The sequence below is a fragment of the Melozone crissalis genome, unplaced genomic scaffold (assembly GCF_028551555.1).
Source record: "Melozone crissalis strain CALT ecotype California unplaced genomic scaffold, PUWL_Pcris_2 ptg000198l_1, whole genome shotgun sequence".
Lineage (NCBI taxonomy): Eukaryota > Metazoa > Chordata > Aves > Passeriformes > Passerellidae > Melozone > Melozone crissalis.
Genome location: NW_026535962.1, coordinates 1415785 through 1433268, shown reverse-complemented (window position 1 = coordinate 1433268; position 17484 = coordinate 1415785). Strand labels below are relative to the sequence as shown.

Below are 17484 nucleotides of genomic sequence, written 5' to 3'. Positions count from 1 at the left end.
TGGGGCGGGGACATGGGACAGGGGACAGGGAGAGGGAAAGGGGACGGGAAACAGGGATGGAGACAGGGGACAGGGAACGGGGACAGAGGACAGGAGATGGGGAACAGAAAACGAGAGACAGGGAACGGGGAGAGGGGACGGGGTACAGAGGACAGGGTACGGGGGACAGGGGCAGGAACAGGGGACAGGGAAATGGGACAGGGAATAGGGACAGGGGAAGGGGGACAGAGACAGGGGACAATGACGGAGGACAGGGGACAGGGACAGCCAGGCCCGGGAAGTGCCCCGGGCTGTTTGACCCGTGCCATGCCCCGGGGCTCAGCCCCATGCACTGCCGCGCTCCTCACTGTCTGTCCCCAACCCCGCGGCTTCGTGCGACCCCCGCCAGGACACCCCAAACCCCGAGGTGTCCCTGAGGTGTCCCCGAGGTGCCCCCGTTCCCCCCGGCTCCCCAAGGGCAGCCCAATCCCTCGCAGCTCCCCCCGGGGTCACAGCAAACACCGCGCTGGGGTGAAACATTGCCTCAAGGCTGGGGACAGAGCTGTGGGTTTTGGGGACACGGCGCTGCTGGAACACGCAGAAATGTTCCAGTTCGGGATAAAAGAATTGAGATTTTTGTCAAGAATCTCCCCCCCCCACCCCGAGATTAGAAATCAGAGCTTTTGTGATTGAACACCTTATCCCTGCCCATTGCTGCATCCAATAGGGGCAACAAAATTTGGGGGCATATTTAAATTGGGACATCTCTGTTTTTATAAAGTAATTTTTTTACCAGGTTTGTGTTGTAATGAGGGCCCACAGCCCCCAGCCTGCACCCTCATTCCCACAGGTTGATCCAACAAAACCTTCAGGGCCAGGCTGGAGGCAGCGCTGCATTGGTGGGTGCTCTCTCACAGGTCTGCTCTATATGCTGAGTTTGATTTCCCAGCTGTAATTTAGACACTGGTGTCACTCATCAGAAATACAGAGTGAAAATTAAAGCCTGCTTTAGAAAAGGAAAACAAAAAGTTGTTTTCATGGCATTTAATTTTCAACCCTGGTGAATCTTGCATCTGGTTTCAAACATTTCCCTCCCGGCTTTAAATTTCCAAGAGCTTTAAATATTCATATACAAAACAAAATTAAAATATTGTGGGTTTGCAATACCAGGAAAACCCACAGCATAATTCCACCAGGCCCCTGAGATAACACCAAAACCCTGAAAAACCCCATGGGACCAATGGCAGCAATGAGTGAGGGGGTTCAGCCTGGTTTGTCCTTGTACTACAAAAATGGTAAATTTTTTTTGTTTGCATAGAAAGCACCCCCAAAAATGCATGGACATAAAGATCAGGGTTGTTTTTTTAGAAAATAAAAGGCATCTTCCAAATCACTGCTCTGCCAGTGCCAGACCCCTCAGCTCACTCTGCTTTTTTGGGTGGGGAGCTGCCCTAAACTCCCACTCACCCAGTGCTGGGGTCTGCCCCGTTCACCCCCAGCCCTGTAACACAACCTGGAGGAAATCTGTTCCATAAATAATCCTGTTTGGCTTTGTGACGCCTGCCAGGGGTACTGCCTGTTCCCCCTGGCCCTCCAGCTGGCCACACATGTCCTGCCCCAGCCCCGAAAGGACAGGGAGCCTTGGGGAAAGTCTGGGAGCAGGGAGCCAAGCCAAGGCACCTGCTCCCCAGCACCTCGTGTGAGGTGAGAGCAGCCTTCCTGAAACAGAGAGAGAGAGAAAAAAATCATTAAAATAAAGCAGGGGGATATTTTTATTCATCCTTGTCTTCTGCTAAAAATAACCAGCGTTAATCTGCCTGGAGAGCGTGGGGAGGAGAGGAGTCCCTGCACCTTGGCTGAGCCGTGAGGAGCCACATCAGTGAATCTCTCGAGAGTGGAGGAAGTGGCTTTTCTCTTTTCTCTCAGTTTCCTTTCGTGTGCGGCAGCACAAACCCACGGTCCTGGGGGCAGGGATCCTTCCCAGGGATCAAACCCATCCTTCCTCCCAGAACGCAGCCCACCATTGCCCATTTTGGGGATCAAAGCAGCGTTTTTGGGAGCCTGGTGGTGCCACCCTCACCTGTGGTGTGTGCACCCCTCGGGGGCCCCGTTTGGGCTGGCACAGGGGGGGCAGCGAGGCAGGAGCGGGGCTGTGGTCGTGGGAAGCTCTGTGTTTACAGGAGGTGCAGCCAGGGCTTGCACAACAGGCGGCAGAGAACAGCACAGCAGCACAACAGCAGAACTGCACAACAGCAGAACACCGTGTCCTTGCCACCGGCTGTAGGTGCAGCTCCCGGCAGGGACGGACGGACACGGGGACACGGGGACAAGGGGCAGCAGGGCAAGAGCACCTCCTTGGCATGAGGGCTGTGGAGCCCGGGGATGCAGAGCAGCTGAGGAGCCGCTTTCTGTATGAAATGGGACATTGCCCTCACAATACAGAAATGGGACATTGCCCTCATTGCCCTCAGGTGTCCCTGCGGGAAGGCCGGAGAGGGGATGCTGGGTGTGGAATGATCCGCCAGACCCATCCCCTCTGATCCCTCCCGAGCCTCCCCCTCTCTGGTTGGATTCACGGCTCTCAATATGACTTTGTAACAGCTGAGGGGCCAACACATCCCCCTCACACATGGGGACCCCCAGAGGAGTCCCTACTCTGTCACAGGCCTGGTCCTGCCGGATCTTTCCAGGTGCATTTCCAACCCATAAATTACCAGACTGTGGCCCAAATCCTGCCCCTTGTTGCAAAAAGCCCCCAGGCCAGCAGACAGCGGCATCTCCCTCCAGATCCTTCCCTTCCCTGATCCTAGATCCTTCCCTCATCTAGACCCATCCCTGATCCTAGATCCTTCCCTGATCCTAGATCCTTCCCTCATCTAGACCCATCCCTGATCCTAGATCCTTCCCTGATCCTAGATCCTTCCCTCATCTAGACCCATCCCTGATCCTAGACCCATCCCTGATCCTAGATCCTTCCCTCATCCAGATCCATCCCTGATCCTAGATCCTTCCCTGAGCTCCCATTTCCCTCACAGCGCTTCCTCCCAGGCACCAGCGCAGCTTTTACCAGAAGAAAGGACACAAACATTTCCCCAGATTATCTCCCTTCTGAGGAAAAGGGGGAATCGCCGCCTTCCCCGTCTGTCAATGAGCTGCAGAGAGGCGGACAGAGCTCAGGGCTCCCCCAGCCCTGCCGGAGATCCAGCCCCACACGAGCAGCAAGGGCAGGATGCAGCAGCGGGGCCGGAGCAGGGAGGATAAATAAAGTCCGGCTTTGCCTTCCTGGCTCGTGGCCACTTCTAACACAAAGTACATTCCGGTCTGGACGTAACGAACTGTACCAGCCTCGGCCGGGGAGGGCTGGGGGTGCCCGGGCGGGTTCGAGCTGCAGCCTCGGGGCTGGGCACGGGGCTGAGGGGGGATCGATCCCCCCAGGACCCTCGGCTGTGCCCTGCCATGGAGATGCTGCTGCCAGCCGGATCCGAGAGCCAGAACCGCCGGGATCGCCCGCAGGTGCCCCAGTGATTGCGGGGCTCCCGGAGAGCCGCGGGTGGGGGGCACGGAGCGGGACCGGGGCCAGCGCCCACCGCAGCCCCTCCGGCGGCTCCCGGGGGGTTCGGAGCCGGGCTCGGCCCCTCCGTGCCGGGAGCCGCAGCCCGGGAGGCCGGAGCGGGCCGTGCCCCTGCCGGGAGCTGCACCGGGCGGGCGCCGTGCCAGGCGCCCGGCGTGGGGACGCGATGTACCGGGAGCGCCGGGAACAGCCTGAGTCAGCGCCGGGCCGGCGGGGGGGCACCCGGCCAGGGCCACCCGGGGCCCGCGGGGCGGCTGGGCCCGGCCCGCTCGGGGCTCCTGCCCGGGGGGGCCCGGTGTGGCCCCCGGCACCGACTCCTGGCAACACCCGACAACCCCCAGTAAACCCCCCAATATCCCCCCAGCACCCTCCTCCAGTCATGCCTTTCAATATCCCCCCGTGTCCCCCCCACCATTTCCCCAGTGTCTCCCCCACCATCTTGCAGGAACCCCCCCATCATTCCTTTCCATATCCCCCCTAATATCCCCCCCCGCTCCCCCCATGTCCCCCCCAATATCCCTCCGGTGTTCCCCCCACCATCTCCCAGGACCTCCCCCAATCATCCCTTTCAATATCCCCCCTAATATCCCCCCCAATACCCCTCCCCACTCCCCCCATGTCCCCCCCGACATCCCTGCCAATATCCCCCCTCATCCCCCCCAATATTCCCCACAGCATTCCCCCAGCACCTTCCCCAAATCTACCCTTTAAATATCCCCCCTTTTCTCCCCCCATGTCCCCCATAACATCCCCCCCAATATCCCCCCACCATCTCCCAGGACCCCCCTATCATTCCTTTCAATATTGCCCCTAATATCCCTCCAGTACCCCCCCAGTGCCCCCCATATCCCCCCTGACATCCCTGCCAATATCCTCCCAATATTCCCCCCAGAACCTCCCAGGACCCTCCCCCCAATCATTCCTTTCAATATCCCCCCCTAATATCCCCCCTCACTCTCCCCGTGTCCCCCCAACATCCCTGAAATATCCCCCCCCTCATCCCCTGCATCGCCCCAACACCCTTTTAGCACCCCCAGCCCCCAAGAGTGAATCCCCATCGATGTCATGGAGATATCCCCCCTCCCCAAAATTCTCCCTCCTTCATTCTGCTCCCCCAGCCCAGCTCGCCAGCATTTCAGGGAGTTTAAGGCTAAAAACACCCACTGAGGGTGCAGGGAGAACTTCCCCCAAGCCGGCTGCTGCACAGCACCCAGCCTCGAGCTCTGCCCAGACTGTGCAGCCCAGCATCCCCTCCTTACACCTCCCTGTACTGCTCTGCTTCCAGCAGCACCAATTATTCAGAATGAGGATTTTTCCCACTCATGCCCTGGTGGGCACCATCAGGGGGGTTGTGGAGGTGTGTGGGTGCCTGGATGTCCTCCCAGGGCCATTCCTGCATCTCCATGTCCCACTTGCAACCTCCACTGCTGCCATGAGCTGGGCAGCGCTCAGCCCTCAGGGGGACACCCTCAAAAGACCCCAATTGCAGCCCCAAGGATGGAGGAAAGGCTGAGATCCTCATGCCAGGTCCGGGAGCCCCTGGGGCTGATATTTGCCTAGGACAGGTCCCTGTCCCTCAGTCTAATCCTTCCCCTCTTCCAGCTTCAGGGGATAAAAATCAGAGTGGGAAAACAGGAGCACATCTGACATTGTTCCCTCTGTCACAGGCAAAGGCAAAGCCAAAGCAGCCGTGAAAAATCATCAACAATTGGTTTTGGCAAGAAGAGGCAAACCAGAGCTTTCCATGAATTTGTTTTTTTTTAAATTTTTGCTAGAAAGGTTGCCTTTCTTCCAGAGAGAGCTTGAAGGATGGCTTCTGGCCAGCATCATCCCAAAGCCATCTCCCTGGGACAGCAAAAACCTGGCCCAGATTTAGGAAAGCCCTGAGTGGCAGGATCAGGCCCCCACATCCCTGGGGTCTGCGTTGGGGTCTGCACCCCACTGTGCCCCACAGCCAGGGAGGTTTTGCTGCTGCAGGCGCAGCTCGAGGTGCCCCAGGCCAGCAGAGGGTGGTGGGGGCACACTGGGGCATCTCCCCGAGGATTTGGGATTCCCCAAACCCCTGGTGCTGGCTGGGGTGTCCCACACCCTGCAGGGATGTGTTTCATCCCTCTGGACCCTGCTGTGCCCAAGGGACACCCTGAGAGGGGCTGCTGCCCCCCAGCATGTCCTGAGCCCCACTGGGGGTAAAGGTTTATGGGGGGAACCAACCCAGAGCCAGGAGCAGGCAGGGAGCCCCAGGTGCCTCTGTGCACCCCCAAACCCCTCTGTGCACTCCAGATGGCTCTGGGCAGCCCCTGGGGCACAAACAGCCCCAAAACCCCCCCTGTGCCCCCCAATCCAGCCCAGCAGTGCCCCTGACCCTGCTGCAGGATCAGGCCCATCCTCAGCCCAGGCTGCAGCAAACTGGGGCACCAAACTGTCCCCAAACTGTCCCCAAACTGTGCGTGTGGGGACGTGGAATTAACCAGGCTGTGCCTGGGGTCTCCCCCTGCTGAAATCACTGTCCTGAGCTGGAGCTGCAGGGCTGCTGCCTGTCCCTTCCACCGTGGGGGCCAGGGGCTGCTCAGACCCCCAAAAATCCACATTTCCCCCTGCCAGGGCTGGGGCTGGCAGCCCCTGTGCCCCCAGGGTGAGGCTGCAGGAGCAAACAAACACAGACACACTCACAAACACACACACACAAACACACAGATACACACACACAGGTTTTCCTTGCAGATTTTTGGGAGTGGGGGGACTTTTCTGGGGGTGCCTGCAAAGCTGGGCACAGGGTGGGCACCCCACTGGAGCTGCAGCGATTTGAGGGTGCAGGGACACCCCGGAATGGGTAGAGAAGGAATTTTCAGCGCAGAAATTATAAAGAAATCCAGAAGGAGAAAAAGAAGGAGAGGAGAAGGAGATGTCTGGGGTGCACAAAAGGGTTAAAGCAGCGCAGAGGAGGAGAGGTGAAGGCCGAGGGCTGGCGGAAAGGGGGGAGAGGCGGGGAGGAGAGGTTGGGGAGCCGAGCTGGGCTGGGTGAGAACATCCTGTACCCTGGGGCCGGGCGGGTGAGGGGGCACCGGGGCGGGCATGTGCCACACGCCTCCCTGGGGAGCGGGGCACCCCATTTATAACATTTAGGGGTGACCCGGAGGGGACGGGCTGGGACGGGGGGGTGGCAATCCTGCTGCTGGGGTGGGGATCTTGGGCTGCCCTTCAGCCTCATATTCCCGGCTGATTTTCACCCTGCGCAGGGCAGGGGAGGAGGAAGGGGCACCCCAATGCTGGCACCCCTCCATTCCCCATCTGCCCGCAGGCTGCAGCACAGCCCTCCTGCCCAAGGATGCTCCGCTCGCCCCGGGGCTGTGCCCACCCTGCGGGGTCCCCCTGTCCCCAGGGCTGCCAGCAGCACCCCACACGCGCCAGGGGCCCCTTCCTGTGTTTGTTAAGGCGCCGTGAGTCAGGCAGCGTCTGGTTTTCGGTTCAAGCCAATATTTACCAGCCCAGAGCTGCCAAAACAAAGCTGCGGCTTCACCAGTAAATGCAGGGCTGCGGTGGGGCGGGGGGGAGGGAGGGATGGAGGGGGATTTATGAGACCCCCACCTCAGCACAGCCCCCTCCCTTCCCACCTCTCTGGTGCCACCACCGTCCTTCTGCGGGGACACCACAGAAACGGGGGCGCCACAAAAACAGGGATACCACAAAACCCGCAGAGTTTAGCGCTGCCTTCCTCACCCCAAACATCACTGCCCCCTTCCTCCCCAGCGCAGGACTCGGGGGTGGCAGAGCTTGGGGGGCATTTTAGGGACCCCCAGGGCTGCGATGCCCCGTCCCGGGGGTCTCTGCGGGGCTGGGGGTCCCTTTGGGCCGGGGTCCCCGGGCCGTGGGCACGGCGCCGCTGCCCTCTGCCGGTGCCAGCGCTGCTCTCTCACATGCTGCCCCAGCCCGGAGCGCAGAGCCCGGCCGGGTTTGGGGCAGGAGGGGTTCCCCGGCTCCCCGGAGCCTGTCCCAGCCCCTCCGGGGGCTCCCAGTGCTGAGGGGACCCCGCAGAGAGGGGGATCCAGGGAGAGACCCCTGTGCCGTGTCCCCTGGGCGGGCGGGTGCTGCAGGAGAAGGTTTGCTGTCCCCATCCCTGTCCCCAGCTGCCCCTTACCCCACTGAGGACACTGCTCTGGTGGGGTCTCCTGCCAAGAGAACAAGACTCTCCAGATTTTAACCACCCGCCACAAGTTTAAAACTAAAACCCAGCTCAGAATTTTCTCCTCTTGCAGCCCCCCTGAGCCAGACTGATGCCCATATTGCCCCCCATGTTCCCCTTCAATAATGGGGGCCCCCCCAAGCTGTGCCACCCTCCCAGAGGTGTCCCTGGTGTTTCTGCAGCTGCAGATCCTCAAGCTGCCCGTCAGCTTTGTCCTGAAAATGAAGTTTCCTGCAGAACCTCCTCGGCTGCCAGGGGGTGCCCTCAGCCTTTGTGGCCTCCCCAGCTGGTGCAGAGCCCTGGGGCAGTGGGCAGTGGCACTGGCGGTGCCTGGTTCCTGTGATCCCCAGGGATGGAGAAACACGGGGTGAATTCTGCACTGGAGGAGCCGAGAACACCCTCACTGATGATCCCCCCAGCTCCTGCTGCTTCCACAGCTCTGCAGACAGCTGCCTCCTCCTCCTCACCCTGTGCCACAGCAGGGGATAAACCGAGGCCAGCACAGCCTCAGACCCTGGGGCTGCTGCATCTCCCCCTTCCCTGCACCCCCTTTTAAACTCACCTGGAGCCGAGCTCAGCCCATGTCCTGCTGCTGGCCCAGCCCAGATTGTTGGATGATTGCACACACACACAGGTAAAGCCATCATGTCCTGGTGGCTTCCTCAGGGACTGCCTGGCCCTGCTGTCCCTGTCCTGGGCCAGGTTTGGTGAACTTCACACCAGGTTTGAGCGAAAACTCCACCGTGCAGCTCGGCAGAAGCTGGTGTTTATTCAAATTCTCCCACAGCTAAACCCAGGAGAGGGGGAAAGGCAGGGGCAGCACAGAGGGGCACGGGGGGATCTTCCTTCACCGCCTTCTGGACTCGTGGGGGTCCATGCAGATCCCAAAGTCGGTGTTGGTGATGGAGCCCACGATGGTCCTGTCGGTCTCGCAGGTCAAGCCGCTCTCACAGGGACACTTGTAGTAGACCCCATAGAGGCTCTGCAGGGAACAAGGGCTCAGTGCAGCGTGTGGCACATTCCCCACGCCTGCCCAGCCCCGGGAGCAGTGGGCACCTACCTTTGGGGAGCACTCCTGGGTCTCAGCTGCCTTCGGGGCGCACCGGGCCAGGCTGAGGCCGTCGGTTCGGTGGCAGCAGCCGCTCTTGCACTGGGCACTCTGCAGGCACAGCTCCCCCGTGTCCTGCAGCACAAACAGCACCACATCCCTCTTTGTTCCCCTTCAATCTCACCCTCGCTGTGAGCCCAGGGGCTTGGGGCGTGTTGAACACCAGCTCTGCCTGTTGGCTGAGGCTCAGCAGCACTGCCCCCATGCCCCACTCTGCAGCATTCCCTCAGTCTGGCCCAAAATATCACCCACATCAAAGAGGTTTTTTCTGCTGGGTTCACAGGAGGGCTGAGACACCACAGTGTCACAGACATCTTTTATGGAAAATCCTTTCCTTAGGATTTTTCCTCCTGAGAAGCTGAGAGGCCTCAGGAACAAAATGTAAACAATGATTATCTGCTGCTGTGGAATGCAACAGCAATCTGTGATTGGTCTCATGTGGTTGTTTGTAATTAGTGGCCAATCACACCCAGCTGGCTCAGACAGAGAGCTGAGCCACAAACCTTTGTCATCTTTCCTTCATATTCTATTCTTAGCCAGCCTTCTGAGGAAATCCTTTCTTCTATTCTTTTAGTATCGTTTTAATGTAATAAATATAATAAAATAATAAATCAGCCTTCTGAAACATGGAGTCAGATCCTTGTCTCTTCCCTCATCCTCAGACCCCTGTGAGCCCGGTCACACCACAGGAAAAGCATTTCCCCTCCGCAGGCCCTGGGAACCATCCAGGCTGGGGGTCCTGGCTGGCTCAAGCAGCTGAGAGTTTGTCTGCTCCCCTTTCTGTGTTCCCCATCCCTTTATGGAGCTGATTTCCCAGGCTCCAGGCTCCCTCACAGACACCTCCACCCCTCCGTGCGTGCCCCCTGCAGCAGTGGGACCCTCCTGCCTGGCACAGGGCTGGCGTCCCCTTACCAGGTTGAAGATGAGCCCTCGCTCCTGCGGTGCCAGCAGGGCTGGGGGCAGCAGCAGCAGGGCCAGCAGCAGGCAGGCAGGCAGCACCTTGGCCATGGTGGGCTCGCTGTGGCTGTGCCTGGGGCCAGCAGGTGCTTTATAGCCAGCCACAATCGCCATCAGCTGATGTGGCTGCTCCTATCACACCTCAGCCCGTGGCACTGGGACACGGCTGCAGTGCCCAGGGCAAGGGCCCAGCCACGCCAGGGCAGCCAGGTGCTGTCCCAGCTCCTGTCCCCACTGGCCATGACACCCTGCCCTTTAGCAGCTCCTTTGGCCAAAGGGAACACAAAATAATGGCACTTGTGTGTGCTGTTACGTTTTAGTTCAATGGCTTGCTCTGTCTCACCCCCCCCCAAAATGTAAGATTTATTCTAAACCTGTGACCCTGCACTGCAGTATCAGGTGTCTGTAACCCCATTGACCCCAGTTTTATTCCACACCCACTTTTAATCTCCCTGTTAAGCTGTGGGAGGCAGACCAGGTTCTCTCTTGGCCCTTTTTCCCCTTGGCTCTCCCTCTCTCCCTCCCTTCCCCTTCCTCCCTTTTCCCTCAAGAACCATGCTGCTCCCCCAATAATTAACACCCTCACCTAATCAGCACCCTCAGGAGCCCTGTGGAATCTCCTTGCCTGCTGCTCCCAGTGAAAATACAGCCTAGGGGGCCCTAATGGACAGCTTCACTTCTGTGCTTCCTCTTCCTCCTCTGCTTCCCCGTGGAGCTGGGGCTCTCTGGGATGCTCTCCTTGCTGGCTGCTGCTGATGGTTCCTGGGCAAAGTCAGGGCTGGTTGCTACAGCAGGAGCTCTGCTCCATGGGACAGCCACCAGATCCTCCATCTCCCAAATGGAACCACGGGCACCAAGAAACCTGCTGGAGGAAGTTCATGCGGTGCAGGAAAGCAGAGCCCCCTGCAAGGATCCAGAGCCCACCACGGTCCCCAGCCCAAGGGCCGCCGCTTCAGCCTGCCCTGCCCAAATATTTGCTGTGTTTCTGTGTTTGGGGGGGTGGGGCTGATGAAAGGCAAACAACCCTGAGAATGGCACAGATTCTCATGCCCACAGTGGCTTGGCTATTCTTGGATGTGATTAATGGCCACACAGCCCTGGACTTTGACAGGCACAGGGGTGATGCGGAGGCTGGCACTGGCTGCAGGGTGACCATCACAGTGTCACCTGTCCCCGTGACCCCCAGGATCTCACCGCGCTCTGCTGTGTGCCCTGTGATGTGTCCCAATTTCTGTGTCCCAATTTCTGTGTCCCCTTGGCTGTGACCCCCTGCCCTTCCAGCCCTCACCAGGGTCCTCCTACACTGGCAGGGAGCCCAAGGGCTGCTGCATCAGTTCCTGGCACATTGTGGGGGTCAACACACATCCTGGGTCTCATCCCAGCACACATCCCAGTGGCACATCCTGGGACACACCCAGGGGTGTGAGGAGCAGCCCAGGCACATTCTGGGTGTGCAAGGCACAGCCCAGGGCATTACTGGGGGCATAGAGGGCACCCCTGAGGGCATTGCAGGGCACAGGGGAGCTCTGGGGCACAGCCCAGGGTGTTACTGGGGGCACAGGGGGGACAGAACGGAGCCCTGAGGGCATTGCAGGGCACAGCCCAGGGGCACAGGCGGCACCCCAGGACAGACTGGGGTTATTTCGGTTACACTGGGGGTATTTGGGTTACCCCAGGATCCATCTCAGGGCACCCGGAGGAGGCGAAGGGCGCATCCCGAGCGAGCATCCCCGGCGCGCAGGGCGCATCCCCGTTCAGGAGCATCCCCGAAGGCGCCGCCCGCCCCCTCCGGCTGCGGCTGCGGGGTCGCTCCGGCTCCTCCCGGGTTCCCCCCGGTTCTCCGGGGGTGGGAGGAGGTCCCGCCGCCGCCGCCGCCGGAGCCTCCGCCGCCCCCGCTGCCGCCGGGCGGGGCCGGAGCGGGACCGGAGAGGGAGCCCCGGGACCGGAGCGGGGCCGGAGCGGAGCAGAAGCCCCGGTGCCGGTGCCGCTGCCCCGCCATGTCCAAGCTGCTGCCGGCGCAGGAGGCGGCGCGGATCTACCACACCAACTATGTGCGGAATGCGCGGGCCATGGGGGTGCTCTGGGCCGTCTTCACGCTCTGCTTCTCCATCCTGATGGTGGTGACCTTCATCCAGCCCTACTGGATCGGCGACAGCATCGACACGCCGCAGGCCGGCTACTTCGGCCTCTTCTCCTACTGCATCGGCAACGCGCTCACCGGTGAGCTCATCTGCAAGGGCAGCCCCCTGGACTTCGGCACCATCCCCTCCAGTGCCTTCAAAACTGCCATGTTCTTCGTAGGCGTCTCCACCTTCCTCATCATCGGCACCATCCTCTGCTTCAGCCTCTTCTTCTTCTGCAACGCGGCCACCGTGTACAAAGTGTGCGCCTGGATGCAGCTGGCGGCGGGTGAGCGGGGAGCGGGGGGATCCCGGGGGCCGCCCCTTTTCCCTTCTGCCCCCGACTCTGCTGGGAATGGGGGTTGGGCCCGGTAAGAGACCCCAGTGTCGCCTCCAGGCCATGTGCTCCTCTTTAGGGGTTACCAGTGGGGAGTTATTGGTAAAAAACTCCTTCCAGAGCAGCTGAGGCGCAGCCCCATGTCGAGTGATGCTTCCCCGGGTGCTGCTGCCAAACCTTGTGGCCCTAAACCTTGTGGCCCCAAACCTTGTGGCCCCCAAACCTTGTGGCCCCCAAACCTTGTGGCTGCCAAACCTTGTGGCCCCAAACCTTGTGGCTGCCAAAACTTGTGGCTCCAAAACTTGTGGTCCCAAACCTTGTGGCCCCAAAACTCGCTTCTCCCAGCGCCGCTGCTCCTGCTCAGCCGCAGGGAGGCTTCAGAGGATCAGTTTGAGAGCACCAAAATTCCCCCCCAGGGCACAGAGCGCTCTCCTGTGTTTGGGATCCGGCAGGAACGGAGCGGGCACACAGAGGTGATGCTTGCTGGCCCATTGTAGTAACTCCCTGAGCGCGGGGAGTAATGCAGAGGAGGATGGAACACGGGGAGGGGACTGACTGGCTGATTTGGTGCCATCACCGGCGTTTTCTCACTTTGCTGCTCATCCCCGCGGCTCTCAAACCTTCCCCATCCCTCCCCAAGGCACCTGAGACACCTGTAACCCAACTCCTGGCTCAGCTGGAACCCGAGCCAGGGCTTTGGTGCTCCTGAATGATTGATGTGAGCCGGGGCCACAGCCCCGCTGACACCCGTGGGAGGGGGCACGGGGTTCCTTCAGTGCCCTGATAAAGAATCGAGCTCAAGAGAAGATTTAGATAAGAAGCTTGGGGCAGCTCAGCCTCCTGGGGAGCAGCAGCAGAGAGGCTTTGCTGTGGCAGTTGGGGTTTTTCCATTTTTTGTTGTGGTTCTGAATACTCTGTTGTTCTGAATGTTCTGTGGTCATTCTCTTCTGGGGAAGAGAAAGTTGTCACGGGCAGTTCTGCCAGAGGGACAGGTACTGCTGCATTTTAGGAATTATTTTACAAAGTAGGCAGGCTAAGAGAGGATCAATTTCCTGCCCTTTGCTCTGAACCAGGGCACAATTTCACAGCAATTATTTCTTTCCCACTTCCCCCATTTCTCTGTTAGTTACAGGGAAGATTTATCCTGTATGAGGTTAACCAGCTGCTTTTCCATGAAGAGAAGTCCTCTCTGCAGATAAGGAAGCTGCCTGCTCACCTTGCTGCTGGCTTGTCCTCAAGCCAAGGGAAAAGAAAACATTGGCAAGGACAAGGCCACTGGCCCAGAAGGGGGTTCTGGTTTCTGAGCACCTGGTGGCAGAGAAGGAGCACAGGTGTGGGACAAGGTGCATTAAGGAGGCTGCAGATGTCCAGGAGGGGCAGGGACAAACATCTGCTTGTCCACCACAGTTTCTTGTGTGACAGGAGTCAGGGACTGCCCCACATCTGCAGCAGTTACTTCCAACACAGGAATGGAGCATGTGAAGGGCTTTTTTTAATCATGTCCTAAAACCTTGCATATTAACTCATCCCAAGCCTGGTCATTGTTCTTGTCCAGTAAATAAAATTTCTCTGAGTGGGGGAAAAAGGCAGTGCTGAGATTTGGGGCATGAGCTGCCCTTCAGCACCCTGCTGGCACAGCTGCCATGGCAAAGGTGAGCTGAGGTGCTGGGGACCCGTGACCAGGCTGGAGCAGCTCCCAAGGCTGTGTGTGAGCTCTGAGCAGTCACAGGAGCTGCTGCTGGAACCAGCACAGCTGAACAAGCAGAATTAATCTGCCCACAAAGCTGCTGCTGACAGCAGCTCCACCTTAGCAAACCCTGGGCTGGAATCAGCTGCAAGGTGCTAGGCCAGGGTTTGCACTGACACAGACTGAACCCATCGCAGTTTTGTTTGGAGATGTTTCCTTGCAGTGCCACGGGCAGGGCTCTGTGCAGAGGGAGCAGAGATGTTGCCTGGGCAACGCTGGGACGGGAGATGCTGGTGCTGCTCATCCTTGGCTCATGGGAAGGCAGCACAGCAGATCCTGCTCCTCCTCCTCCTCCTCCCTGCCTGTGCAGCACAGCCCAGCCCATGGGGATGAGCAACCCCAGTGCCTTCAAGGGACAGATCCATAGCCCCTGACGTGTTTGCAGCGTGATGTTTGCTCCTCCAGCTGCTCTCTCCACTTCAGTGTTGGTGCCTGGAAAATAGAATGCATCTTTCAATTGGGGTGAGTATAAAAGCAAACCTGTAGTTGAAAGCTTTCAGGTGAATAACATGGTGAAAAGTACATGTGGAATAGTAATTCTACAATTTTTATAAGGTTAGGAGGTCAGTGCACTTATCATCCACTGTCCAGTCAAAAGGTTAGTTGGTTAGGTAATAATTCCTGGGGCCCTGACCCTCTGGAAGCAGTCCAGGGGTTTCTTTTGCCCCACTTTTGTTGTGTCTGGTCCAGATTCTGGCTGGAAAAGAGAACATTCTTGAAGTTAGCTCTCTTCTTGGAATAAGACTAAACAAGTTAGGAATGTGTTTATAAGGTTAGCTTACTATTGCTAAAGGCAGAGAAGAAAGATTAGAAAAATACTTGAAGCTACAGCTACAAGTATTCTCTATACAGCTATCTACAAAGCTACAAATTTATACAAAACAAAAAAAAAGGTAAAAATCTTTGGCACCATCATCAGCTGAGGAGCTCAGCGTCCCCCTGTCCCTGCAGCTACAGGGCTGATGATCGGCTGCCTGATCTACCCCGACGGCTGGGACTCCCCCGAGGTGAGGAGAATGTGCGGGGACAAAACCGACAAATACACGCTGGGCGCGTGCACCGTGCGCTGGGCGTACATCCTGTGCATCATCGGCATCCTGGACGCCCTCATCCTCTCCTTCCTGGCCTTCGTGCTGGGCAACCGGCAGGACAACCTGCTCCCCTCGGATTTCAAAGTGGAGGATAACGGTGGGTGTGCTGGGATCGCTCCTGAACAGAGATTCAGCCCAGGGGCCGTGACTTGAGAGGCTGCCTAGAACAGAGACCAGACAGAGTCAAAGGAATAAAGTAGGATTTTAAATGAATATTTATTAAAATAAGTATTTTAATTATATTATTTAATATAATTATTATTTAATATAGTTATTATTTAATGTAATGATTTAATATAATTATTATTAAATATAATAATCATACAGTGTTAAAGGAATAAAGTAGGATTTAAAATAAATATTTATTAAAATAATATTTTAATTATATTATTTAATATGATTATTATTTAATATAATTATTATTTAATATAATTATTCTTTAATGTAATTATTTAATATAATTATTATTTAATATAATAATCATACAGAGTTAAAGGAATAAAGTAGGATTTAAAATAAATATTTATTAAAATAATATTTTAATTATATTATTTAATATGATTATTATTTAATATAATTATTATTTAATATAATTATTCTTTAATGTAATTATTTAATATAATTATTATTTAATATAATAATCATACAGAGTTAAAGGAATAAAGTAGGATTTAAAATAAATATTTATTAAAATAATATTTTAATTATATTATTAAGTATAATATTTAATTATTCTTTAATGTAATTATTATTTGACATAATTATTTAATATAATTATTATTTAATATAATTCTTTAATTCTATTATATTATCAGTATTGTTTATTAAAATAATATTTTAATAAGAGGAAATTTAATAAATACAAATAGCCCTTCAAAGGATGCACCTTGGGCAGTACAAGAGCCTGGCTGTGCCTCCACCCGAGATGGGCTCAGAGTCACGAGTTTTCACACTTTGATAAGTTTTGGTCCATTTCTATGCTGGGGTTCATTGTCCAGTTCCAGCCCCAGGTTCTGCAGTCCCATCCTTCTCCATTCCCCGTCGTTTGCACTTTTTGGGGCTGAAGCTGCAGCAGTGTCCTTAGTTCTGGGGTTGGAAAAGGATTGTTTTGTGTGACTGAGCTGTGAGGAGAACCTGCTAATACTTTATATGAAATTCAGAGTTGAATAGCAATGCAGGACAGAATCTGGAAAACATGAAAGTTAAACCTTAAGGCATCGAGGTCACTGCTGCTGCTTGGGTGGATGGTGGGTGGCTCCATCCACCATCCATCTCCCTCTGCTCTGCAGGGAGGGAGAGCCAGCAGCAGAAAACTGATGGAGAACAAGGCAGGAGCCCAAATCCACCCAGATTACATTTCCCAGGCCTCTGGGGCTTTGTTCTCATTTTAAACACCTTCCTTTTTGAAAACAAACCTGCAAAACACTCTCATCCTTTCAGTTTTACACGCTAACTCTGCAATTCTCTTTTTGTTTTACAGAAGAGGGAAATGACTGACAGAGCTGATCACCATGTAAGTGATAACCCACACAGATTTTTAATATTCCCAGCATCCACCATGTCACTGTTTTATTCTGATTACCAAAGCATCGACAGCTGATTTTGGTGCTGGAGTCACATTGGTTTTATTTGTGCTTAAAGAAGAAATTGTCTTTGCTTTGCCTCCCAAAACTGGGAAAGCACAAATCCTTGCCAAGTGCAAAATAAAAGCAGCACAAAATTTGAAGTCAAACTACATTTCCCAACAGCTGCCTTACTCTTTCTGTTCCCAGGGACATCCAGAGCTCTTCTTCCATCAGCCCTTTTCTTTGAAGTGACTCTTCTAGGAAGCTTAAACGTACCAAATTCTGAGGATTTTCTACAGCTGTTTTCTTCACCCATGGGGCTGCTCTTGGCTCACAGCTCTTGTGGAGCTTATTTGGTGAAAAGAGCCCAAAATGGGCATAAGAGTTTTTCTGAGTCCATCGGCAAGAGGGACAAGAGGGCAAGGATGGCAATTTGCTGCTTTTGGGGGGGGGTTTGTACACATTCTTTCAAGGAAATTATTTATCAATTAAAAAAAAAAAAAACAAAAAAAACCCACCAAACCACCAAAATATCAGTGTTTTGGGTTTTGTGCTTTTCTCCTGAGGGCAGAGGAAACCCTCTGTATTTCAGAACGGAAAAATTCCAGCAGTTCGATTTTTTACTCTTCTCCCCTTTTTAAAATGGATCACAACACCAGCAACAAAAGCTATCTCATTCTGGAAATCAAAGCTGAATGTTCACTAGTGAAGCAAATTCCATCCCTGAGCCCCTGACTCAGAACAGAATTACAAGGGGCATGTATGAAAACCAGGGCTCAGTTATTAAATAATCTGTTTATTGCAGGGCTTTCACAAAGGAGAAAACAAA

General features: G+C 55.6%; 1 protein-coding gene across 2 annotated transcripts; it reads left to right on the top strand.

The window, feature by feature from the left end:
- The first annotated feature begins 11725 nt into the window (after nt 1-11725).
- On the top strand, nt 11726-17158 carry LHFPL5 (LHFPL tetraspan subfamily member 5). Of its 2 annotated transcripts, XM_054293947.1 has the most exons (5): nt 11726-12015; nt 12097-12204; nt 14951-15187; nt 16571-16603; nt 16863-17158. In XM_054293947.1, the coding sequence occupies exons 1-4, from the start codon at nt 11793-11795 to the stop codon at nt 16585-16587; spliced, it is 585 nt and encodes a 194-aa protein (XP_054149922.1). In that variant the 5' UTR covers nt 11726-11792; the 3' UTR covers nt 16588-16603; nt 16863-17158. The 2 variants fall into 2 exon arrangements, with proteins under 2 accessions (XP_054149922.1, XP_054149921.1); XM_054293946.1 differs by having other exon boundaries at nt 11726-12204.
- Nucleotides 17159-17484: the final 326 nt, after the last annotated feature.